The sequence below is a fragment of the Haliotis rubra genome, unplaced genomic scaffold (genome assembly GCF_003918875.1).
Source record: "Haliotis rubra isolate DU_JTF1 unplaced genomic scaffold, ASM391887v1 Scf69, whole genome shotgun sequence".
Classification (NCBI taxonomy): Eukaryota; Metazoa; Mollusca; class Gastropoda; order Lepetellida; family Haliotidae; genus Haliotis; species Haliotis rubra.
The window spans coordinates 1964238-1991368 of NW_025767401.1; the positions used below are offsets into that span (position 1 = coordinate 1964238).

At 38.5% G+C, this 27131-nt stretch overlaps 2 protein-coding genes across 3 annotated transcripts in view; one reads left to right on the forward strand and one right to left on the reverse strand.

The window, feature by feature from the left end:
* The window catches only part of LOC124258301 (protein FAM184A-like), a 106205-nt gene that overhangs the window by 46244 nt on the left and 32830 nt on the right, over nt 1-27131 (reverse strand). The gene's annotated exons all lie outside the window — the stretch shown is intronic.
* Nucleotides 6013-26957, forward strand: LOC124258303 (FMRFamide receptor-like). The gene is made up of 2 exons (XM_046692379.1): nt 6013-7020; nt 23543-26957. Exons 1-2 carry the CDS (start codon nt 6626-6628, stop codon nt 24336-24338), a joined length of 1191 nt encoding a protein of 396 aa, XP_046548335.1. The 5' UTR covers nt 6013-6625; the 3' UTR covers nt 24339-26957.

The window sequence follows — 27131 nt, forward strand, 5'->3', positions numbered from 1 at the left end:
AACATCAGCTTCTTTAGAAAAAGGCCTTAATTGACCCAACAAGATTTAGGAAAAAATGGAGTCTGAAAGAATTTTAAAGAATTTTCTTAACTGCTTATTTTCTTTATTAACGCCCAGCTTTGTGTTATGTCAGAATAATCTAAATCTGTATCCTACTGTGTAGATGCACTGTGTGCCTTCTCCAGAGATGAGCTAGGCTGGATGCTAACATATCACATTTTATTTAATACATACTTCAGTCATATGTAAGTATGAAAGTATTTCAAGTATCTGTACAGATAAGATTGCATACACAATGTATACTAACCCATTGCAATTCACTGATTGGCCATATCTAGTGATTATGTAAAAATAAAACATTTTTCAAGTGTGAATGAATTCAACTTGTTGCATTGCTCAGTCCAGCCATTTTGAGGTAAGGAGGAAATATGCAACCATATCCTGGCAAGTGTTTGCATGCAAGTTTACATCACAAATACCTACTCCAGCCAGGACACAGTGGAGTGTCAAGGAGCTAGTACTCTGATAGTGAAGAAGTAGAAGAACAGTGTAAGGAGGAAGATGAGAAAGAATAGCTAGAAGAAGAGGAGTGAGCTTAGCAAGGCAAAGCACATGTGGTGGTGAAATCTGGGTGACATCAGTCTACATGGAAAGTGTGGATATACCTTGGACATCATCAATGCTTCCAATATTTGTGACCCAAGGACAGGACTTTCACCATCAAGTGGTGGTTAATTAGCATTGCTGACCACATCATTACAAGTCACGTGTACTACAGGATGGTCATCTGCGTAACCGCGCTGTAAGTCCCAGGCAGAGGAAATGCTACTGTTACGGCGTGCGTAGAGGGGACGGAAGTTTAGATGGGCAAATGAGGCTTTAAGTGTACAGCTCAAGAGGCTAGAGTACACCATAATTTGCCCTAAGTGCCCAGTTTCACTCGCTGAGTTACAGTTCCAACCTTTACATAAGAGAAGATTGGGAAATGTAACTTAGATCATTGCCTACACCTCTGACATGTCTGTCTAAAGAATATTTTGGTGAACAGCGGGAATACTATTCATGGAAATGGCACCTGTAAGCCAATGCCTATTTATGAATTGGACTGACTGACTGAGTTTGGTTTTACACCGCTTTTATGAATTGGAAATTGATAGCAATGAAAAACATTAGATTCTGAAAATCCTAAGAAGAAAGTTTACTTTCTTCATGCAAAAAAGGCCTGATCAATAAAATTTCTAGTTATAATTTTCAGTCAATATGCTAAGAGGTACATAGTAAAAAAAATAAAAAATTTAGAGCTGATTTGAGGATAATATCTGAAACACATTTGAAAAACAATTTTACATATAATTCCACACATATTATATAATAATATGTACAAAAAATATGGTATCATTATCTTTGAAAGCACTAAGCAACAAATGAATAATTAAGACATACCAGTAAATTTGTTAAACAGGAGTCAGTGAGTTAGTTTTACGCCACACTCAGTAATTCCAGCTATATGGCGGTGGTCTGTAAATAATTGAGTCTGGGCCAGACAATCCAGTGATCAACAGCATGAGTATTGATCTATGCAGTTGGGATACGATGACATATGTCAACCAAGTCTGCAAGCCTTGTCAAACAGGAAGCACTGAATGCAAAGAATTATTGATAAATGTCAAAAACCTGATGGCTGTCAAGACCCCAAATGAACACTTCTAAAATATGAAATAAGCATGTTTTGTAGAGTTATACTTATGGCGCTGTGGCAGCGTCAACAAATGTACATTCAGGGGTCATCTCAAAAGTCATAAGTCATCTAATCTGCAATGTAGATTGTTTGATGCAGCTATACCTCCTGTCTAGATTTACTCAGCTTGAAGGAAACCCATTCAATAAATCTTTGTAAAGTAGATGATAATGTGTGTATGATATGTTAAAAAAATCCAGCATGTCACAAAGGGCAATTGGCCAACCATGGTCAACTAATCAGATAGTCCACCCATCCTATTCCAGCTAGTGATAACCCTTGAGATTATCCAATGTACCATCCTGCATCATCACTGTACCCTGTCACAGGATTGGTTGGGGGAAGAGTAAATAACATCCTGGTTGGACATAAAGTCCGGGACCAGCGTTCCTTACAGAACAACCACTGCGCTAACTATTACCACCGATGCAGAACAAAACATCTATCATTACAACAGGCACAGTTCCCAAGTTATTATTCTCTTGCACAAAATGTCTCGGAGATTACATCACAATGCTCTCTTGTCAACTGCCATATGAAAATGCTATCACATTTTTCCAAAATAATTCTGCACACATGATCAAATATCCTTTCCTATTTTCTCCTATCAGTCTCATTACTCACAACGGACATGCTTGTAGCAGTATGGCTATTTCATCTTACGTACAAGTGTCTGCATGTGAGTCGGTTCAGCTAGAGTTTCTTCACAATTATTCAGGAAATGCAAAAAATGACTTTGCATGTTTCTCTGAATCTAATTAGATGTTGTACATTATGATTCACAGTGTAATTATGTTATTGCTCAGCCGGAATCTCTGTGATGATAAATCCCTGGTATCCATTGTATGTAGATGAGCTCTGGGGAAAGCTGGGCTGATCAACATGGCTCAAGATGCATGGAGGCAGTACACCTGTTCATACTTATATAAACTTGCAACTGTATTTTGTAATCCATTTCTCACATTCCATTTTCTTTCATACCCTTATTTAAAGTATTTTTACCTATTTTCAAATGAGCTATTTCTGTCATTCTTACTCTTAGGATAGAGGCATTGAGGGTGTATATCTTCAGAGGAACAGTCAGTATATAACATACTTGTTCCCAAGACATGGCTACATACAATGAGTGAATGTGTTGGGTTGTGTATATAGTGTGTGAATGTGTTGAGCAGTGTATACAGTGTGTGAATATGTTGAGCAGTGTATACAGTGTGTGAATGTGTTGGGTTGTGTATACAGTGTGTGAATGTGTTGAGTTGTGTATACAGTGTGTGAATGTGTTGGGTTGTGTTTACAGTGAGTGAATGTGTTGGGTTGTGTATACAGTGATTGAATGTGTTGGGTTGTGTGTATACAGTGTGTGAATGTGTTGGGTTGTGTGTGCTGTGTTGGGATGTGTGTATACAGTGTGTGAATGTGTTGGGATGTGTGTATATAGTGTGTGAATGTGTTGGGTTGTGTACAGTTGTGGATGTTGAGTGTGTGTATATATACAGTGTGTGAATGTGTGTGTGAAGTGTGTGAATGTGTTGGGTTGTGTATACAGTGTGTGAATGTGTTGGGATGTGTGTATACAGTGTTTGAATGTGTTGAGTTGTGTGCACAGTGAGTGAATGTGTTGGGTTGTGTGTGTACAGTGTGTGAATGTGTTGGGATGTGTGCACAGTGAGTGAATGTGTTGTGTGCACAGTGAGTGAATGTGTTGGGATGTGTGTATACAGTGTGTGAATGTGTTGGGTTGTGTATACAGTGAGTGAATGTGTTGGGTTGTGTATACAGTGTGTGAATGTGTTGGGTTGTGTGTACAGTGTGTGAATGTGTTGGGTTGTGTGCATAGTGTGTGAATGTGTTGGGTTGTGTGTACAGTGTGTGAATGTGTTGGGTTGTGTGCACAGTGTGTGAATGTGTTGGGTTGTGTGTTGTGTATAGTGAGTAAGTGGATGTGTTGGGTTGTGTGTACAGTGTGTGAATGTGTTGGGTTGTGTGTACAGTGTGTGAATGTGTTGGGTTGTGTGCACAGTGAGTGAATGTGTTGAGTTGTGTGTACAGTGTGTGTGAATGTGTTGGGATGTGTGCACAGTGTGTGAATGTGTTGAGTTGTGTGCACAGTGTGTGAATGTGTTGGGTTGTGTGCACAGTGTGTGAATGTGTTGGGTTGTGTGTACAGTGAGTGAATGTGTTGACAATGTGTTGGGTGTGTATACAGTGGGTGAATGTGTTGGGTTGTGTATACAGTGTGTGAATGTGTTGGGTTGTGTATACAGTGTGTGAGTGTGTGAATATGTTGGGTTGTGTGTGTGTACAGTGAGTGAATGTGTTGGGTTGTGTGTACAGTGTGTGAATGTGTTGGGTTGTGTGTACAGTGTGTGAATGTGTTGATGTGTTGGGTTGTGTGTACAGTGTGTGTGTGCATGTGTTGGGTTGTGTGCACAGTGAGTGGTGTTGGGTGTGTATGTGTTGGGGTTGTGTGTACAGTGAATGTTGGGTTGTGTGTACAGTGGGGTTGTGTAATGTGTTTAGTTGTGTATACATTGTGTGAATGTGTTGGCTTGTACATACAGTGTGTGAATGTGTATACAATGTGTTGGGTTGTGTATACAGTGAGTGGATGTGTATACAATGAGTTGGGTTGTGTGTACAGTGGGTGTATGTGTTTAGTTGAGTATACATTGTGTGAATGTGTTGGCTTGTACATACAGTGTGTGAATGTGTATACAATGTGTTGGGTTGTGTATACAGTGAGTGTATGAGTTAGGTTGTACATACAGTGAGTGAATCTGTTGAGCTGTGTATTAGTGAGTGAATGTCATTAGCTTTGTATACAGTGAGTACACATGTTTGTTAGTGTATGCATTGAGACAGCATTTCAAAGCCAGTTTGAATATTAACGACATTGTGCAACATGAGGTTGAGCCTCTGATATATTGTGTGATATGCAAGGAGAGGAACCCAGAGTAAATACATCCCTGACATAGCTACTTCAAGAAGGATGTTCTGCTCAACATCAAAGCTGAATGTCCACGTTGTAAAGGGGATCTGCTTATTAGAATAGTACAGTGATAATTAATGGGATGAAACATAGTTAGGTTCACTAAATCTGAAATGTCAAGATTGTGTGGTACTGTCTAGTCTCATTAAAGTATTCATCAAAACCATTAAAAACATCATTTATATGTTTCAACCTTGATCTAAATGGGCATCAGGTTTTTTGTGTGCATATTTCTTTTTTAAACATTAAGAATTGGCAGATATTTTTACAAATCTTTCAACAAAATTTGATTTTCCATATCTCAACAATCAACCAAATTAACAAACCCACCCAAAGCATCAAGTGATAAAACACATTCTAACCATCTCCCACAACACATCTAAAAAGAAAAACGTCACTGAAACAGTTCACAAGGCAGGATGTAAATTAATCAGGGATGCAAAAGTGAGATATAACATACCTTGACACATGTCGAAACATTGTGTCTCTAAATATCACCACTGACATACTAAACTGCTGCTAAACATTACCACACATTGTGACTGGCTCTTAAGCTTTAAGGAAATAAAACAGTGTCTACAATAACATATCATGACAAGATGCAAGAAAGTCCTTATTTAACTCCCTTTCCTCTAAAATGAATAACTTTCTCACACTTACTACCACTGAAAAATTTAACCTCCTTTTTAGAAATAATGATCCAAATAGTATAGAAATTATTTGCTACCACATGTACAACTTTAAACAAATATAGAAGATCTGATTGCCCTAGGCCATTATTATTATTATTATACACATCTGTATTATTATATGTTTTGTTGCTCATCATATATATGTGATTCATTATATATCTTGTTTATGTAGTTTATAGAATATCGTCACTGTTTCTGTATGGAACGTTTGCACAATAAATTTTTTTATTTGATCTCTATAGCAACCAATAGGCAATGTAAATAGTAGCAATAAACATATATCTGTCCAAATCGCAGTCCAGGACTTCCATAAAATGATACCAACACTTACATTCAGACAATGTATCAACCTCCTCTTTATTTTATCACATTTCATTATTACCATTTCATGAATCACATCTTGCATATATTCAAAATAAATCCCATCTGTCTTCCTATACACCCTAACATCCTGATAACTCCTAATAAACATCTTTCTGAGTAAAATCTGCAAGACGTAAAGAGAGACAGCCACATTTATCAAAGGAGGCAGATGATTGGAGTATAGAGTTATCAAGCCTAACTTCCTCACAAACAAGCACTGCAGTGTGCCTCGGACAGGTTGAGAAAACCTTGCACAGCCGCAGAGGGACGGATGAGACTGGTTAGGTAATTGTGGCTATGTAGAAGGTGATGCTGAACCACAGGGGCAGTGAGTTAATGGCAGGCAACAATAAGGAGCCGGATAGTTTAACCTTATAATTGGCCGTAACCCGAAGCTTCACGCTCCACCCCCTTCCTGTCAATCTCTCTTGTGTATATTTTTGACTCACAGGCGGGCAATTGTCTCAGAAAGTGTAGAAGTGGAGGGGCCAAGGTAAACATAAATATACAGCATACTCCTCTCAGTGTTCATAGATGGGACTCAGTTTGTAGTTGCTGTCAACTGAATTTCCCTGACTGTTTCACCTATCCTCAGCAAACACTTTTAGTGTCTGAAGAGAAAAAAAGTGGACATCACTTGTACATTTTCAAATTTAAACTAAGAAGTTTATTCCCTGTGGGTGTTTCTCTTTGAGACTTTGCACTGTGAGATTATTGTTTTACCTAAAGGAACTGTGTGAATCACGAAGCAAAAAGGATCTGGTTGATGTCCAAGAATCTGCCTGGGATTGCTCCAGCAAGCCTACCCAGAAGCCGAGGTTCATGATCAGCTGTTAAGAGTGAATGGCAAACCTATCTGCCCAAGAAGCGTGGTCTGTTGAGACAATGTCCACTTTGACACCATACATGATGAGTGGAGGGGACAATTTTACTTCCACGACAATGGCACCTAGGCCACCATCGATGATAATGCCAGAATATGTGCAGACAGTAGAATATGTTTGTCTCCAGGTGCTTGTTCCACTGATTGTCTGTTTTGGAGTTTTGGGAAACGTCCTAAGTTTGGTGGTTCTAACCAAAAAAGAGATGGTGTCTCCAACCAACTGTTTCCTGATTGCTTTGGCAATATCTGACTTGCTACTTCTTGCGATTCAGATTCCCCATTTTCTCTCCTTTCACCCGGACTGGAATAAGGCTTCATCCTTCATCACCTTCCATAGGCATTTCACCATCTTCAGGTAAGAATCTTAAGTTTTCTTTCATAAGGGTTTGACAAAATGCTAGTAAAGCTGTTCAGCGACATTGTGTCTACTGGTTGTTTGAATTAAGAAATAACTAGTTATCGTTTTACATTATATATAAAAGTATGAAAAGACACATTTTGTGAGAATAACTGAACTACAAGCAATAATTAGAAATCAGTATAAATGTTTAAACTTGTAGTTGTCCAATACTCTTATATTCCTGTTGCACCAGTCTAGAAAACACACGTTTGTTTTTTTTGCTCACTAGGATCATATTTAACAGACGAAATAATAATATGATTGGAAAATATTCCAATATACTACTAGCAAAACTCTGAAAGTCGGATAATATTTGAGGAATAATGTTATTTTCTGAAGTTGAACATGTTAAAATGGTGCACAGTGCACTATAGATATTCATTAAGCTATCATCCGAAAATATTATTTTTTTAAATGGTCAGTCAGGTTAATCACAGCAAAATGAAATAAATAAAATAACATTTAAAAAATGACATTTCCCAAGAAGGCACTTCATCAACACTCAAGCCACTGTTGAAATGGTCCCGATGTTAAAAAAGAAGTATGGTGGTCCCACTGGCTTTTCTTGTTACACCAGTTATGACACCCATAAAAACACAACCCAAAAATGCTAATCTGATAAAATGTCCAAAAATGATGAAAGATCTGATGACAAAAGAAATGTGAAGAATGTTTTTTTACATCCATATTGTGAAAAGAATGCATTTAATAGGTTTGTGATGGATAAAAACTATCCAACAGCAGTCTAGCCATTCACAAGATTCAAGAAACTGATGAAAAACGAAGCTTGACAAAAGTGATAAATATGCCACTGATGTACATTGGGAGCCAGATACAGAACATACAGCCATTATTTCTGTATGGCGACACATTCCATTGAGGGTTACTAGACATTAAGTTTCAGTTTACAGAACAAAGAACTACAATTAGCATTTCTTTTGAGCATTACTACACCCAAATCCTGTTTTTCTTATCAGCAGTGTGAACAGATGTTATCATCAAGATCATAAAAAGATATGTCATGATTATACATGGAAAATAAGATACGAAAATCATTCAAAATAATTCAATATTCTGTGGTAAGATAAGAGCTCTCTGATATTATCACAGGTTGTCTTATATGACGTAAATTCCCATCACATGCAGACGATATCCTTAGTTTACATCTCCCTGTCAGCAGTAACATTGTGGATGTGCCATTTGTCTTGATTGTTTGGCCTAAAAGGATATTAGGTAATGCAGAAGAAGATAAGGGCATTTGAACATGTACTGGTACCAATTTAACAGCTTTTATGGATGATATACAGTGCCGATATACACAAGGATACAGATATGTTTTTTGGAAGTGAAGGAAGTAGGGAAGGGACATTCAGTTCACAGAATGAGCCTCTACAAACTGAGGTCAATGTTACGATCTCATCATTAAGCTACACTACACCTTTATTCCTTTTTAAAGATAAATTTATAAATTTTGCCAAAGTGAATTTTAAGTATATAGAAAAAAAATGGGGTGTGTGGCAGGGTGTGTGAAATACTGCTTTGTCCTGCAAATGCGTCTTTCAAACAGTTTGTAACTTTGTATTTGTTATCATATCATGGGTTTGTTTCAGGAAATGAATCTCAACACACTGTCGTAACTATAGTTTTCCCAGTCTGATGTATCATAGCAGTATGTTCAACCAATAGATCTGTAAATCAACAAACATGTGCATCCTCTAGGTACAGCTGGTTGCATCCCATGCTCGAAACCTATGGCCATGGCTTCAAATCCCAGACTCAATCTGACTGTTTCTAGGTTTGACAGCAACATACTTGTGGATGTCACCAAAGTAGTATATTTTTATCACTTTGAGATTTATTCGTATATTAAAGTTGAACATTGTTAAAAGCGACAATTCCACATTTACTTGTCCATGGTATACATGTGTTTGTTCTATCACCTCATCAGGAAGTAGACTGGAGCCTATCCTGATTGCATGTTGCTAGTGACTCATGCACTTCTAGATGAGAACTGGGTAGTGTCGGAGTCCACGGACATCGTACTGCACTGAACATGCTTAATACTGTCCATAATTACATATTACATGAGTCACCCACTGCAGCCAACAGTAATGAGGAGAATATTCAGTGATGGTCTGAATAATGACTGATGTCAATAATTTGCCAACAAAATTGTAGTGTGCAATGCCATTATATCAAATTGGTTGTGCTTTGAAATGACACTGAAAGTTTCAGGAGAAAGAAATGATATATATGTATATTTGGGTTTTAAGGGCTTTGTAAAGACATACTGATTGTCAGTGTTAAGAATATGAGAGAGTATTTGAGTTTTGAGTGCACAGGGTATTGGAGATTACAATGCAAAGAACATGGCCTGTATTTCAGGGAGGTGTTTGATCTTGACTATGCAAGATATTGGATGGGTTAGAGGTTTAAATATGAAGGACACTTGAATGTAATGTAGGAAGCATAGCAGTTCTGAGTGAAAATATACTTGAGGGTATTTGGGGATTGAGGCTTATTCAGTGATTGCAAAGTCCTGAAATCTATGAGACAAAAAATCTTGATGGAGCATTATTACAGGTCTACTATAGACCCAGAGGAAGTTCACACATCGGGAACAGTGTTTGGGGATTACAGGATGTTTTCACTAACTGTGTTGAACAGCAAAGGTGTATTTCTTTTCACCATTACCATGTGTAATCTTGGCTGTATGGCAAAACCAAGGCAAGGGCATGCATGACATAGAAACAGTTTGCTGCTGGGAGCACAGTCATGCTGGGCTGTTGGAGCAGTCGATGCTAATGAACCCTATACAGCAATATTCCAGATATATGATGGCAGTCTGTAAATAACCGAGTCTCAACCAGAACATCCAGTGATCAGCATTGTGAGCAATGATATATCAATCAAATAGCTGAGGCTAAACACCTGACCCCTCTTACCACCAGTATTAGTTGCTGGGGACTTTGACCCTCAATCCCAACCAAGGGAAGGATAAATGTGTATGCTGCATGATTAAAGAAAGATTTCACCTTAGACATTCTGAAGAGGGCATATCCTTCCCATAGGAACACACTGAGCACCTCTGTCATTGCTATGTTGTTTCTCATGGATACCAATGAATTTATACAATGAAAGTCTTTACAAACATTTGGACCTTGTGCTATATATATGTTATAGAGTGAACCAGATAATAAAATTATTCAAGACAGAACACCAGTATTAAGTAGAGAATAACATTTTGAAAAATAAGGACAAACTGATGAGATTTCCAAATATAATTGACCATGATTTACAAAATCTAATAATGAGACACTGAGGACCTATATACATTATGAGACACAATTTGACTTCTTAGAATAACAGAACATTGTCACATGATGGAAGAAGTTCTGACTGCAAATATGAATTCTTTTAAATATATAGTCACATGACCTATCTTCCTTGTAAGAAATTGCCAGATATGGATTAAGGATGGTCATGGTATTGATGTGTAGGATTCAGCTAAATTGTCTGTAGTGGTTGATGTGTAGGTGGTCTACACATATACAAGACAACAGTATTCCTGGGTACAATGAGCCCCTTGATAACACCAGTCCTTATCTGTATGAGGAAAAGGATCCCCACCCACACATTATTTCTGTCCTTGTCAACGACTTATCTCGATGATGCAGGATATATATTCTTCCTTGTACACTTGTAATACACAGTTCTTCACTGTCCAGTATCCACACGGATGTACATGTTATTCCTCCAGTATTGTCTATGGGACTAGAATACGGAATACTTTCAGTGCAGATAAGTGTCATAGGTCCTACTTACAGTGCTTGAAAGTGGCATAAGTCCTACTTATAGTGGCATAAGTCCTACTTAACAGTGCTGGAAAGTGGCATAAGTCCTACTTACAGTGCTGGAAAGTGGCATAAGTCCTACTTATACAGTGCTGGAAAGTGGCATAAGTCCTACTTACAGTGCTGGAAAGTGGCATAAGTCCTACTTATAGAACTGGAAAGTGGCATACGTCCTACTTACAGTGCTGGAAAGTGGCATAAGTCCTACTTATAGAGCTGGAAAGTGGCATAAGTCCTACTTACAGTGCTGGAAAGTGGCATAAGTCCTACTTACAGTGCTGGAAAGTGGCATAAGTCCTACTTATAGAACTGGAAAGTGGCATAAGTCCTACTTACAGTGCTGGAAAGTGGCATAAGTCCTACTTGGCAGAACTGGAAAGTGGAAAGTGTCATAGGTCCTACTTATAGTGCTTGAAAGTGGCATAAGTCCTACTTACAGTGCTGGAAAGTGGCATAAGTCCTACTTATAGAGCTGGAAAGTGGCATAAGTCCTACTTACAGTGCTGGAAAGTGGCATAAGTCCTACTTATAGAACTGGAAAGTGGCATACGTCCTACTTACAGTGCTGGAAAGTGGCATAAGTCCTACTTATAGAGCTGGAAAGTGGCACAGTGCTGGAAAGTGGCATAAGTCCTACTTATAGAACTGGAAAGTGGCATACGTCCTACTTACAGTGCTGGAAAGTGGCATAAGTCCTACTTATAGAGCTGGAAAGTGGCATACATCCTACTTATAGAGCTGGAAAGTGGCATAAGTCCTACTTACAGTGCTGGAAAGTGGCATAAGTCCTACTTATAGAGCTGGAAAGTGGCATACATCCTACTTATAGAGCTTGAAAGTGGCATAAGTCCTACTTACAGTGCTGGAAAGTGGCATAAGTCCTACTTATGGAGCTGGAAAGTGGCATAAGTCCTACTTACAAAGGCTGAAAGTGGCATAAGTCCTACTTACAGTGCTGGAAAGTGGCATAAGTCCTACTTACAGTGCTGGAAAGTGGCATAAGTCCTACTTATAGAGCTGGAAAGTGGCATAAGTCCTACTTACAGTGCTGGAAAGTGGCATAAGTCCTACTTAAGCTGGAAAGTGGCATAAGTCCTACTTACAGTGCTGGAAAGTGGCATAAGTCCTACTTACAGTACAAAGTGCTTAGGAAAGTGGCATAAGTCCTTATTACAGTGCTGGAAAGTGGTATAAGTCCTACTTACAGTGCTTGAAAGTTGCATGACTCCTGTAAGCTGCAGTCCTCACAATCATTGAGGAGTTTTACATTTTTCCAACATCATAAGGAACAGTGAATAGAGATTACTTTCTGCAGTTGGATGTGCCCCTGAAACTTTTCCAAAAGCTACAACAGATATAATGTTTGACAAGCTTCAACAGATTTAAAGGCAACACATCACACCAAACAATAATTTCAACAATCTTGTCATTCTACTTTTGGGTATAAATGGCACCCAAGAGGTCAGGTTGAGGGTATTTTGAGCTCTCTATCTGCTGGTTTAATCTTGTGGAGTAATTGTATAGGTGTCAAGCAAATAGGATTCCTATTCCTGTGTGTACGTCAGCTCACTGCAACAGCACAACTGACAAACAACTCCACACCTTGTGCTTCCACAACTGACATCACCACCTAATCAGTTTGTAGGTGGCACAAAATAACAAACAGTAAGTTGGGTGGTTGGCCTCTATCACTGTCAGAGACTGGAATGTAATGAGAAACTTGGTTTGTGGGTTGGACTGGGGAGGTGTGAATGAGGACTGTCTGCAGCTATTGTTAACGGATTCACATACTAGACATCACAACCCCACCAGTCATCTGCTAAAGAAGTGTTGTGGGGAGTGCTTTTGGCATTGAGGAACTGTTTAGAAACTTGTCAAAGACACCATACACATGCCGTTGTGAACAGACTTGGTGCAGCCACTTGGGCTCCCATTGAGTTGGGGTTTCACCATCACTCACTGCTTAGTCATTTTGATCAAATAGATCAATCATCAATTATATTTATAAGTGACAAATTACCCACGTTCATCATCATTTGAAATACAAGAACCAATTCTGAATGAAACTGCCAAGTTGTGCTGCAAATTGTGAGTGGTGGTCTAAAAATATTAAACTAATTTGCTACAGCACTCCCTTCCAATTTAACATTGGTATTGATTCTACATGACATGACCTCAAATTTCAAATCCCAGTAGGTGCATCTCCTATAGATTTGTATGAAAGGAAGAACATGTATAGGAACCATTTCACATCAGATAACGGTTTTAGCAAACATTGATTATAGCCACTTGGTTTATCATCAGATCAGTATTACTTAACATATCATCAATCAGTGGATATTCCTGGAAGCCAGTGGTTTAATAAACCATTGAAAATTTGTCTGGCCACAGAACAAGGTCGCCATTGAACATGATTCAGTTTCTGTGATATACAAACATGTTCTAACATGAGGCCTGTTGAAGATAGGCTAAAATACACTGAAATTTAGTGAGAGAAAACTACTTTGGCATCAGTGTACCCAATTGCCTAGCCTTGCTCCATGGCTGTACTGAATGCTGAGCTCATGGATTTGTTGTAACTCTATCCTTCGAAGAGGCAAGTCTAGATAAATGGACAGAAAGGACCCCAGTCTATTAATAGTATTATTTATTAATTTTTAGAAATTATCATTTAAACTATTAATTTTTACCTCAGGGACTTGTGCAAGTCTACCATGTGACCTGTATCAAAATAACCTAGCAAGAAACATCAGTAACAGTGTCAGTATCCCGGAGATGGGATCTGAAATATTGACTGAACCAGTCTCCCTTCATGTCCATCCCTTGGCTAAAGCTTGAACGTTTTTCACAAACACAGCATACAACCATCACACTCATTTACCAGAACATCTTCCCACATCACCATCACGTTTACACTCCCTGCCATCAGAAAATACCATTTTATCAAAATTCTATCAAAATATTTATTTCCTCAGTAGCTCCTGCACAAAAGCCCCTAGTGAGCGTTATTACGCCATATTCATTAACAGACTGACGTAGCAATGTATCTGCGAGCAGGTGCAGGTAAATAAACATTGGATGGTGAAGATGCAAGGGACGGGTCGCAGCATGATAGTGCTGCACTTGAAATCTGGCTGATATGTACTGATGAGGGAGGATCTTTTTATCCAGCTTTTATAATGAGGCTCTGTCTTTGAAAATGGCAATCAAAGTTGTCTGGCTCTTAAAGTGCATACAAAACTGAAAAATCATACAATTTTCACTGAGCTTCACCTTGGAAGAAGAAGATTTCATGACTGATCCTTCAAGAATAACTCTGTGTAATAGTTCACTGGGGAGACATCATATAAATGCAGCCATTCCTCGCTATAATGTAGGTTTCAGGGTCCATGGGTCACCTACCCCCCATCCCTGTGTTATCAGACATATGTATGGGATTGGCCTAAAATTTTGTTATCTTTTTATTGACATGTTGGTATGTGATGGAAATCTTGATTACATTTTTAAAATCTGACATAGGTGGTAAAACATGAATAATGCAATATCACAGCTCAGGCCTGCATGGGAGTGGGTGATTGAGAATTGTTTCATGTCACCTTAAGCAACAATCCAGCCATTTTATGGTGGTGTCACAATGTTCTGCAGACAATGTACACATGCTGGCAACCAAACCGACCAAGGTGAGAAGGGCAAACACGTGAACCACTTGGCTAAGTTGCTACATATAAGGTTTCTAAACTTGAGAGACTGGTCAAGAATATAATGTCACTTTTGCTTGTGGGTAGAAGCAATAGACCTGTGTTCTGTCTAGTTCATTGTGCTCAGTAACTCACTACAGTAAATGAATAAACAAATTTGAACTATGACATTGCAGTCAATACACAAAGTGACATTTTTAAGCTCAGAGCAAGACATACTGTGTGTGAAAAACTTCGACAAGTGAATCAGTGGTTTAGATATATGATAGTATACAATAGAGCACATGCAAAGAAAGTATACAAATAGAGCACATGGCGAAAGATCCCCTGGCCTGTTGAACCAGATGTGTAACAAACCAAGAAGGTACTTTTCAAACCACTTACAGGCTGTTAGGCAGAAACTAAACATATTATCACCAGAGACACACAATGAACAGCATTTGGTAATAGATGAATAGTAGGCATGACTTAACTATGGTTCTCATATACCTCATGTAAACACAAACAAAAATTGATCCCAAAATGTGATAATTTTGTTTTGAATTGAATGAAGAAATGCATTATAAATGAAGAACATCAGTTTAAGTAAAGAATTTGAGTTAAGTTCCAATTTACTCACAAGAACTATAGATATCAATACTGCCATCAAAGTTTATGTAACATTCTAAAGATATATAACCAGCTTTACTATTTCGGAAACATGCTCATATCTGATCTTATATGCTGTAAGAATTAGGCAAATGTAATTAAATAGGATATACTTAATAGTTCTTCAAATACTTTATCTAAATTACATCGTAATTTCATTGCGATTAATCCTTCACTGAAGGTGGTAACTGCATCCTGCTTAAACCACAGCAGTCATTTAAACCACAGTGCAACCTGTGGTTCGAGCATCTCTGTAGCTTTCAGGAATATCTGATGGTAGAGACAAACTAATCTGTTATATTTTAATACCTTTGCACTGGAGAAACCTTTCTGGTTAATGTTAAATCTGAAAGCAGAATATTTGTCTGTACTAAATCTACAGATATGCACAATCCTGGAGGCTGTCAGAATTGAGACAACACAGTACAGTATTGCGATGTAGATACTTCATGAATCACCACTTTTGTATGGGTCTGCCACCACCAGTTGAGACAGAACCACTTGTTAGCTCTGCTAAACATAGATATCTCCTTCTGCCAGGATTTGGAGTTGACCCAATGTTTTCCCTCATGATTGTTTGAGTGGAAACCCTTTGCAGGTGCCAGGAGATAATATACCCATCCAGGACACCATTATGTAAGATGCATTGTTTGGATTGGAGGATTTTCCGTACGAACATTTTCGGGGTAATGATGTCTACCTGCAATTGGTTATGTAGACAGAGTATTCAATCTGTCACAGTCCATGAGGTTTGGTTGGAGATGATAAGGGGAGTGAGTCATGCATGTTTTGTCCTCAACTGTGAAGCTATTGAAATCATACTTAAACATTAATAAACCTCCAAAATCATGTTTCCTTTGAAACCTGACCTGCCTACAATGATGGATTCTTCTTTCTTGGTGGTGGTCATGTGAATGGGTGCTTGTAGCAACACATGTATTTTAACCATAGGGGATAATAAACATAGGTTCATCTATTTCCACTCACCAACAATGGGTGAATGGGTGTCACATTGTCCCTACGGTATTGGACATATTTAGTGCCTCCTCCCTGATATGCAACCCCCAAATTGAATTACGTAGCACGCAGAGCCCTTCCACTTCCCCAGTTCATGAAAGCTCTTGTCACTGAATCCTACTGTGATCAAGAAATGAACAAAGTAATCAGTACAATATTATGTCACTGAGGTAAGCATGGACCCAGAAGTAAGTCGGTGTTTGTGATGCATGGTACCTGTTGATTGAATGTTTGGTGTGATTTTAAACCTCTTCCTAACCAGCAACCCAACCAACTCTGTAGGTATCCTAATAAGTGCCCCTCTCAGATTTTTATCACCAAAGCGCCTGGAGTCCTAAATATGTCGAATATGGTATTTAGCAGATTCAAACTTGGAATATTCAAACTGACTCATTCCTTGAGATTCCTTATATCATGAAAGTTATTTATTAAAAAGACACAACAAATGTTTACTTTAGTTTCAAACATTGACCATTAAGAAATATTTGTCTGAAGCAATAACCATCATAGAGAATGTATCATATTCACAAGAAGATCCAAACAAATGGCATATCCTGAACTACTAGAATAAGAAACTTACTAATATTTACATTTGAGTATTACAGTGTATGGAGACTTTGAAACAAGTTTAAGATATCAACTTGTCACTGATTGATAATCCAATTAACTGTCCCCAAGATTGTTGTTCAAGATAAAGAACTATTTATAACTGACCAGTCTATAATAGCCTGAGCATAATTACTGGCTAGTGTTTCGCTTCCTGCAGTTGGGGGCACATGGAAGCAGCTCCTCAGTCAGTGGAAGCCACCTCCACTGTGACATGTCTCACCTTACAATGACAGACAGTCAACACCAGCTCCCAGCTTCATGGTTCCAGACAAAGTGTTACTGAAATAGTCCTGACTTTCTCAAACAGTGAAGTCAAGTTATTCCATTGCCTATATATCACTACAGGTATTTCAATAGTGATAGAGCTGATGGAAAACATGGCTCAACAGCAAACGTTCAGAAAAAAGGACGGAAAAACAATACTTCGGTGCTGAATATCAGCTACATATCATTCTCTTATTGTGGCCATAATACTGAATTATGAGACACATATAGAACAAACCCTCAACTTGCAAGAACATTGGCTGACCTTCAATTCAGATGAATAAAAAAATAAAATAAGTAAAAGACAAATAATCCTTAGCTTACATGTTATAAGGAATGTCTGCAGAAATCAAGTTTAACATACAAGGTCATTTGACCTTCACACAAAATAACAAACTTTAATTCATCCAAAGACATTCGAATTAACACTAAATCCTCCTCATTCATCTACCAGTGACCTCCCAGGTTCAATACAAACATTACAAACAGATGACAAACATATCCTTGGTCTCTATACCTGCACCAACCTACACACACTTTGACTCTTAAATCAGGATTCCAAAAACTGCAATTAATGGCTTTCAATAACTAACATGGGCATCCACTTTGTAAAAATTATAGATATTTACTCAAGAATTTGTAATTTAGGGCAAGTGCCTCCATTTAAAAGAAGACTTACAGCAAAATCTGACGTACTTGAAGTGCTTGGGACCATAAAGTTATCACAATTTCAACAGCATTCGCAATAAAACCTAACATAATATCCAAGACGTGTGTAGATCATGAAGGGGAATAACTACTCATACTTGTTCTTATCAGTTTATTTTTATCTACCTTCAAAATGAATCCATAAATCAATGCTAACTGATGCCAAGGTGACAACATTGACACACTGAGGTGAGATTACTGTATGGTTTGCTGCTGAGAAACAGAAAGTCCCACTGCAGTATCTCTATAGATGCTCATGTAAGCTAGTGTTAGGAACAACCACATAGTGATAAAATAAATAGATAACTGTCACACCATAAATAAGAATCTTTTTAAGTTATTCTTTGTTGCTTAATGCCCCACTCAGCAATATTCCAGCTATATGACAGAGGTTTGTAAACAATCTGGACCAGGCAATCCAATGATTGACATCATCAGTGTTTAGCCCATAAGGGGCGAGGCAGACTTGTGGTTGACAGAATGAGCATGAATACATTCCATTCTAGGGTGCCATTGTACAAAGCGATCTTAGTACTAAGGTAATCATAACTCCCATACCATAACATAGACTTAGGACTGGCTTAGCGCTAAGGTTGCTTTGTACAGTGGCACCCTGGCCTGAACCCTAGATCCCTCAGGTCCCAGGATTATTATTTCCTGCTGAGGAACTCACAGCCCTGGAATCATCACTCAGAAACCAGATCTGGGATACACTTGAAGACCAATACAGATTTGCTTTTCATCGAATCTACTCAGTTGCAGAGACAAGCCAAACAAAGATTATCTTAAACTCTCTATGGCAATGAATTGAGATGCGCAGTAGCTCAATCAGTCCATTACATCTAACCAGTGTTACCTAAACATACTGGTGAGAAGCTTTTACTCCAGACAAGACTTGTATCATATGTGACATGTTCGAGTGGTCTTATCCTCTAAACAGAATAATATTACAAATCATATCATTCTGTGATAACTTGTGGTGTTACATTTAGGCCCCCTTATCTTTGAAGTAGGTATTAATAGTAACAGAAAACGTGCAATGATTTGATACTGATAAAAGAGGAGTGTAGTTGCTGGAGACAGTTGGGGATAATACCTATCAGTTCTTGTTTACAGAAAACACCTGCATTACTTCTAGAAGTTTCAGTTACTTGAAAAAAGTTCCTCATGTTCTTGCAAGTCTGTCTTCATGTCTGTATTCAAGGGTATCAATAATATCTCTTCCAGTTTTTACGTACTTCTTTTTGTGCTTGAAAAAACATTTACCATGACCCACAGGAAGCTGCTCTCAGAGATCCCCATAAATCATGTATTAACGGTATCCATTCATCATCCATTTCATTTCCCAAAGTGTCTAAAATCACACACTATTGTTAGTTGTATAATTTGTTTTTAATAATAAGCACTTGCACACTTTGTGTAGAGCTAAGAAGACAATATATTTGCAACAACCTTGGTTCACCAACATAAAAGCAGTGCTCTTGAGGTTGTAAACACAGAAGTAGTAGTATAGTAGCATTGATTGGTTGATTGTTGTTTAACGCCGCACTCAGCAATATTCCAGCTATATGGCGGCGGTCTGTAAATAATAAAGTCTGGACCAGATAATCCAGTGATCAACAGCATGAGCATTGTACTACGCAATTGGGAGCCGATGACATGTGTTAACAAAGTCAGTGAATCTGACCACCCAATCCTGTTAGTTGCCTCTTACGACAAGCATGGGCTACTGAAGACCAATTCTAACCCGGACCTTCAGGGGTCATATATAGCAGCAATTTTAGTGGTAAATGTCTACGACCTGCATCACTTCAGGCTTTCCTCCCACATCAAGCTGACCCAGTAGAACTGAATAATACTGTTGAAACGGTTTAAATGCAACTCACACACTACCTCATTGTTTTTATAGTCAAATAATCAAGAAATCCAGTCATGTTTGATAGCTGTGAGTTTGATAACATGATATCGGTGGCGGTGTGTGGTCCTGTGCGTGGAGCTCGGATCACAGAACAGTTAGAGTTCAGCTATGTTGGGCATGGAGAGTCCTTGGATGGGTGACCTGATGTTTGGCAGCTAGACTCCTGAGAGTTTCTAGGACTTTAGTCCTGACCCACGAAGAAGCACATGTGACACATGAGGTCTCACCTTAGGCAAGGGAGTTTGCAGAAAATGGGTACATGGTGGGATGACTATTAACCTTCTAGCGCCTTCAGCTTGGTTTATCCGAGGTAATAATAATCAGATTGTGGTGCTCTGAGCATGCGTCTCCGTGGTGCGGAGTTGAGCACATTACAAATGCCCTGATTGTTATTATATTTCTTACCAAGAAGGCATAACAAGGTTTTCAAGAGAGTTTCATACACACATAAAGATTGTTCTGAATACATCATCATTAATGCAGTTAGTTATAATTGAGGCTTATTTAGTACAGACTATTGGATCTACTGGTGTTTTACAAGAGCAAACAGATGAAAATACCTCTCCCAGTATTTCACAGAATGTAAATTGTTCTAACACTCGATACAAAGATTGGTTTCTTTCCAAACTGTGCAGTGATTTCAAATGAGATCACTACTTTTTTCAAGGTACTTAATTACAAAATGCCAGCTAAATATAGGCCTTAATGTCTTCCATTAGTGTGGAATCTTTTTTTTAAATTGCGAATTACAAACATACTGGGATACTGTTCCAAGGAGTGATGTTAGTGCTTCTTTACCCCTCTGGTCAAGATTTGAGAGTTGACTACCAGTGTTGTAGCCCAGGAGTACTGATGTCAGGTGTTAGGCAACTGATAAACAGCTATTTATACCAGCTAAGTGAGTGGTATTGCTAAAACTTTTTGTTGACACCTGGTGTCATCAATGATTTCCAGAGTCAGTTCTCACAATTTTCTCCCTAATTTGCCTATAATGCCCAATGGAATATTGTTTGGCAGATAACTGAGTGTGATTATTCTCTGGTACTTAAGTTTCATATTTAGTCCTACCTGCTCCTGTAAAATAATTGAAGTCATGACACTATGGCAGTTTACTTTGGTACACCTTTGGACCTTGAAAGTTCACTCTTCAGGAATGGAAAGTGGCACCATGAGTAAGTTCGTGTCCCAAAGGCTAATGTATAATCTTTTGGAGGGACCTTCTGGTGTTATCACTATTTGGGTTATTGAGTGTTTCAGGTTCAGGTATATCCCTCATAATCAGTGCAAACTTCCACTAACATGTTGTATCCTCCTTTGTATATGACATGCATAGCACAAGCTGACAGAAATATGATGGCATCAGTGATGAAGTGGTTCAGATACTGACGGAACCACCGACTCTCTTCCATCATAAAACAGTAATATAGGGCTGTAACAAACTAGCCAAGGCAGTAACGTTAACCTTAAACAATCAATTCACACATACTGACTTAAAACAAGTATCATCCTCTGTGAAAAATGCATCTAAAACTAATAACAAATTGAAAAATAAATTACACGATAAAATGTAGTTCATCAGATAGTAGAAATGGAAAAGGCCACTGTGATAGTGTTTATTCCCCATCTGGACTCCTCAATGTGGAAAGGTTGCTGTCAGTTTAACATGATCGGGAGCAGTTGGTGAAGGAGAAACAATTTCTCTTGTCTTGAAGTGATTTCTTTTCAATTGGGTTAACATCCTGGAGTTCAGACGTGGAGGCTAACAGACAGGATGTTTTGTTCTGTGACAGGAAGTGTGAGAGATCGTGGGAAATATGGACCACATATACAGATACAATATACACTTCAAAAATCGAAACACAACAAACACCAGGCCAATATTGGGTATTATATTATGGGAGTTCACTGAAAATTTGAAATATTTTTCAAAAGACTTTCTTGTTACCGTAACAAATCACTTCCAGAAAATGTTTTCATACCATGACAACTGAGTGATTTGAATATACAAGCTTTTCTCATTTTAAGATGGAATTAGAACATAACACATTGGAAACAGAGTTAATCTCACCATTAATCTCATTACAATGTCTGTATCCTGTGATGGGTCACAGATTAAGTTGACTTCAGAACATTTTCACCTGAGTGTGTAAAGTTATGTTTATGGAAAAGAAAAGCAATATAAATCTTGAAACTATTTCCATAAAAGAACACGAGTGAAGGTGTAATTGACTAGCATGCATGCTACATGAATGTTACTGCTGTATATCAACACCAGCCTGTGTGTAATACCTGCCATGTGTAAGTGGTTGACATACAACATAATTGTGTCGCATAGCAAACACTAACACTCATTGTTTATTTGAAGAATGGAAACCTATCTCAATGTTTGGACTGAGAACACTTGCATGTTCTCAGTGCATTGCAACTTGAGCTGTCATACAGCAAAGACCACTTACTCTTAAATTACCTCTTGTTGAAACTCCCAATGGAGGGTGTTGTCATTTCCAAGACATCCCTTTATGAAGTGTGTAGGGTTGGGTTTATAATTATCACTTTGCTAACAGTATTACAACACAGATAATATTTACTAATGGTCCTTGTTTCTCTATGTAGCATAAGGCTTGTATTGACATGGTAAGACTGGCGTGGTGCGATAAAGTATTTGCAGATGCATAAATAAATGATAAGCTAGCTGAGATGAATTAGTGGTCTGAGGCAGGGAGGAGTTTCCAAACTGAGAGCCTTTGATTCAGAACCCGATGGCTTATTCTGGAGAGGAAAGACTTAATCATGCTGTGAGATCACTCGTGAAGAGATGAAGGAGGGGGCTGGCATCTACTTAAGATCATTTAACTGTTCTGTGTCAGCTTCAGTTAACTATTGTGTTAACAGGTTACACTACTTGCATCATCAGGTATCTTCAGTCAGCATCCAAGTAACCCAGATAATGTGTCTGGATTATGTATCTGTAAATCTGATTTATAGAGCAACCTGTGCAAGACTAAAGGCAGTCATGATATATTTTCACTTTCACTGCCTAATAAGCCATACATCATTTTTGTTTAGATAAATTATTTTTCTCTCTTCCTGGTCTGTAATCTTGAGGACACGTTTGAAATGGTTTGCCCCTAAAAATAGAATTGATAAGAATAGCCTCTGAGTGAATTTCCTAGGCTCTGATCCTCACTTGAGGTTGATATACAGGTCTTAGGGACAAGTGTGGTACTTCTTGGAAGACTGGAATTTTTCAAATCCACAGTTACTAGTATTTGTTTATGTTTTATTTGCTGTTTAATGCTGCCCTCAGCAATATCCAAGCTATATAGTGACAGCCTGTCAATAGTAAAGTCTGGACCAGACAATCCAGTGATCAATAACATGAGCATCGATCTACGGAATTGGGATAGAATGACATGTGTCAACCAAGACAGCGAGTGTGACCACTCGATCCTATTAGTTGCCTCTTATAAGAATGGGTTGCTGAAGACCAATTCTAACTTGGATCTTCATGGGTCAGTGCTTATGTAACTAAATGGGAAAGTTGGTACTTGAGTATCTCAGACAAACATTTCAGCAGTGATTTTGAACTATATCGCCCCTCATTTCATTGCAATATTGACCAACTGATTTACTTCCATGACATTTCGTTACATATCGATCAGACTGACCACCACTGAGAACCTGTTTACTTGGTGTCATATATATTTTGAATATACATCCAAATACACTGTAATTACTGATTTTTATTTTGTGTTTTTCAGGTACGTGATGACCAATATCTTCCTAACATGCACCTGCTGGATCACGGTTGCTGTGACGATTGAGCGCTTCATATCACTTCGATTCATTGCCTTTCCACACCTTGCCTGTACAATATCTCGGGCAAAGATTGCCATTGCTGGTATTTTTGTGGTTTCTGTGCTCTTCCACATCACAAAGTTCTTTGAGTATGTCCCCAACCCTGACCACCACAAAGGACCAACACTGCTCCTGACTGAACTATCCAAGAGCAAGTCCTATGACAGATACGTGCACATCAGCAACATCACACTGACTGCCATCATCCCTGAGTTTCTCCTCGTGATCGTCAACAGCTTCCTCATCTACTTCCTGATGACCCATCACCGCCGTATGAAGCGTCACCGCACTGGTGTCCACTCCAGTGTTGACATGACCCACATCACTATCATTGTCATCACGATGGTCCTCGTCTTCATCGTGTGTCACTCCTTCGGTCTGTTCCTTGCACTGGCCATTGCTGTCCATGGTCGCAGGCATGTGTTCATGAACCCTCTGTATCGAAGCTTTAAGCACATAAACACCCTTCTTGTCACAACCAATTCAAGCGTCAATTTTCTACTCTATTCAACAATCAGCAAAAAATTCCGTACTACCTTTCTGGCTATTTTTTTAGGAAAGCTCCACGACAAGAACCTGTCGTGGAGCATGCAGAATTCCAACTCGAATTTCTCAAGTAAAACTAATGCCACTGCTTATATCTCTCAAATATCCACCGACAGCTCAAACGGTAAAGTTGGTGAACACTCTGAGGTGTAGATGACTGGACCTCAGTTCCACAAAGAGATTGCAGTGCTAAGGTGATCATAACCGTTAAACTGTAACATAGACCAAGACAGGCATAGTGCTAAGATGGCTCAGTGGAATGAGGCTCTGAGGCATAAACACTAGAGATCCCATATGTAAAGCCTGTATTTTCTAGGTGGAAATGTTCTGATCACTGAAGACCGATTGTCTCAGGCCTCTTTAGTGTAAACACACCAGAAATCAGACCTGAAGTGTTAATGAACTTTAAGGTGTAAAAGCCCTGAACCTTTCAGAAGCAAATGCCATCAATCAATCCCAAACACCATCAATATATACTACTCAACATTTCCAAGGACCAAAATAATCATCTTTGGTCAAAGGTGTGGTCCCTGGCAAACACTGAGTAGTATTGTGACTAATGGTAAGGTTGTAGAAGTCACACCGATATTGACCTTCCATGTTCTCTATCAGGTCAACAAGGGCATGAGGTAGTACAGTTCCAAACCAGGAATAATATGTGGAATGTATGTCATTTCTTTTGTGGTGTCCTGGGTCAGTGTTGAGCTTGTTGTTTGATAGACCTGAAGCTTGTAGTGAGGATGTAAATACAGCGAGAAAGGATGTGAAGAGTTGTAGAGTGTGTAGGTTCAGAAGTCGAGTAGATACCATTATCATATAGCATAACAAGCAGCACATCTATATCATTACATCATTTCATATCTCACTCTTTGCATGATAAGTGAAAAAGACTTGATTGGTCTGTGACTAGTTGCCCTATGATACAACATACAAGTCTTCTGCTCAAGGCAACAATGATAGGGCAATGGAAAGACGAAACCAGTGCATTCTGACCAATCCTCAAACTAGATGTTCCAGGGAAAAGGAACATTAGCCATGCTGACAAGGCAACAATCACTGATTTCTTGGGATTTCTGGAGATGGGCCCCTGTGAAACTGTTACATTGAATATGTAATACTCCTGTGAGTAACTCACAAATATCGACATGAATGTGTGGAGCCCGGACTCCAAAACTTGTATTATCACAACATCCTTGTGAGAGTAAAGGCTGAATGACTGACCGGTGACACTTTAACACATCATACTGGACTCAGCCACTGACCTTTGGTCTTGATATTAACCTCTTTATTCTGTCCTATGTCTTCATATAACCTGAATGTTTGTACCCATATTTATCTACATGTAGTCATGCTAGTATTGGTTTGTGAATGTTAAATGCTGCGATATATTGCAATATTGCTGATGCAGCACAATGTGTTACACTGTTTGTGACTATAACATGTTTTCAACTGTCCCTGATAGATATTGAAATCACACATGGGAGTTACGTATATAGCACTACCTATATACTATTTTAGACGATAGCCTTTCTCGCCTCATTCTATAATGTTTATATACATCTACATTTTAAAAAGAAATACCTTTACACAGACTTCTGTTGGAAACTAACAGAGCAAATGAAATTCAGTTACAATGCCATCAACCCTCTAAGCTTAAATTAGGTCTGTCAGCCTGATCAACTAGGAAATCAGCATTCTGTTTTCCTTAAGAACCCATTACAGTAATGTCCCCCAGATGTATTGAAGCCAAGTAGTGCTGAGTGATAGATTCCAGTGGAAAGTGACAAGTGTGGTAGGTTGATGCTGCTGCTGCACACAATGGACCTGGGTCATGGTGACATGTCGTGTTGACAGAGGCAATGATGCTTGCCAAGGAATCCCAAACACTTGTTGATTTCTTTCCCCATGAAATACATCTTGGAGAAACAACAAAGCATTGAAACCTAATCCTTCTCTGTGGGAAAAACATAAGAGCAGGCAAGCCAAATCTGTACATACATGAACGAGAGTTTCACTTTTTCTTGCATCTCTAAGTGCTATTTCCCCCTGCCTATAGCAGAGACATGACTGAAAGATTTTAAACATAAAGGGACTTCTATATTTTGCTGACAAAGAACTAAATTGTCAATGAAAGCAGCATTTCATATCCTGCTACATCTTCTTCAGTGTCTTCCTTCTAAAGTGTCTTGATCATGTATCCATCCATTGTTTCCCAAAATCTGATACTTTGACCAATCCAATGGTTCACACAGAGGGAATGCTTGAATGTTTACATACAGTCTTCAACTTTTACCAAAATCCAAAGCCGAATTCTAGCAGAATTATTATGATCTAGTAAGCTAATAATTGCCAATAGTATTGTGCTAAAATCCTGTGGAATTATGCCAAAATGTTGTGTTCTGACAAATTATACTCCAAAGTTTGGCACAGACTGTAAATACATATGCCACTATGTGAGTCCACAACATTAAAGTGTGTTTATGTTTAATGTTGTCAGTTAAAGATGATACTGTATAAGAATTTTATTCATAGGCCAGGACTTGAAAACCTGTGAATGTGTTTATCCACAGACTGAGTTGACAAAGCCTGCTTCCTGTACCTTGTCTGGTGCCTTGCTGGTTGGATAGTGCCTATTGTATCTTTTAGCCTGAGCAACCTGTTTCCTGTATGCTATGCAACTGGTTGGCGTAATCATTTATCACTGTACATTGTTCTTGCAGTAAATAATCTGTAGTTGATCCTATTCATAGCAATAAAATATTTTACATCAAATTCCTGTCTCCTTCCTTCATAGTTAGTATACACAGGGTTCCATATACATCCTTCAGCTATTGAGTGATGACTCACAAGTCATAATTTACATAGGGTATTGTTGGTTTTCTATAGGTATTCAATATATTTTACTCCTTGGGTCTTGTCCTTTGGGTATTTTAAACCAGTGAGTCA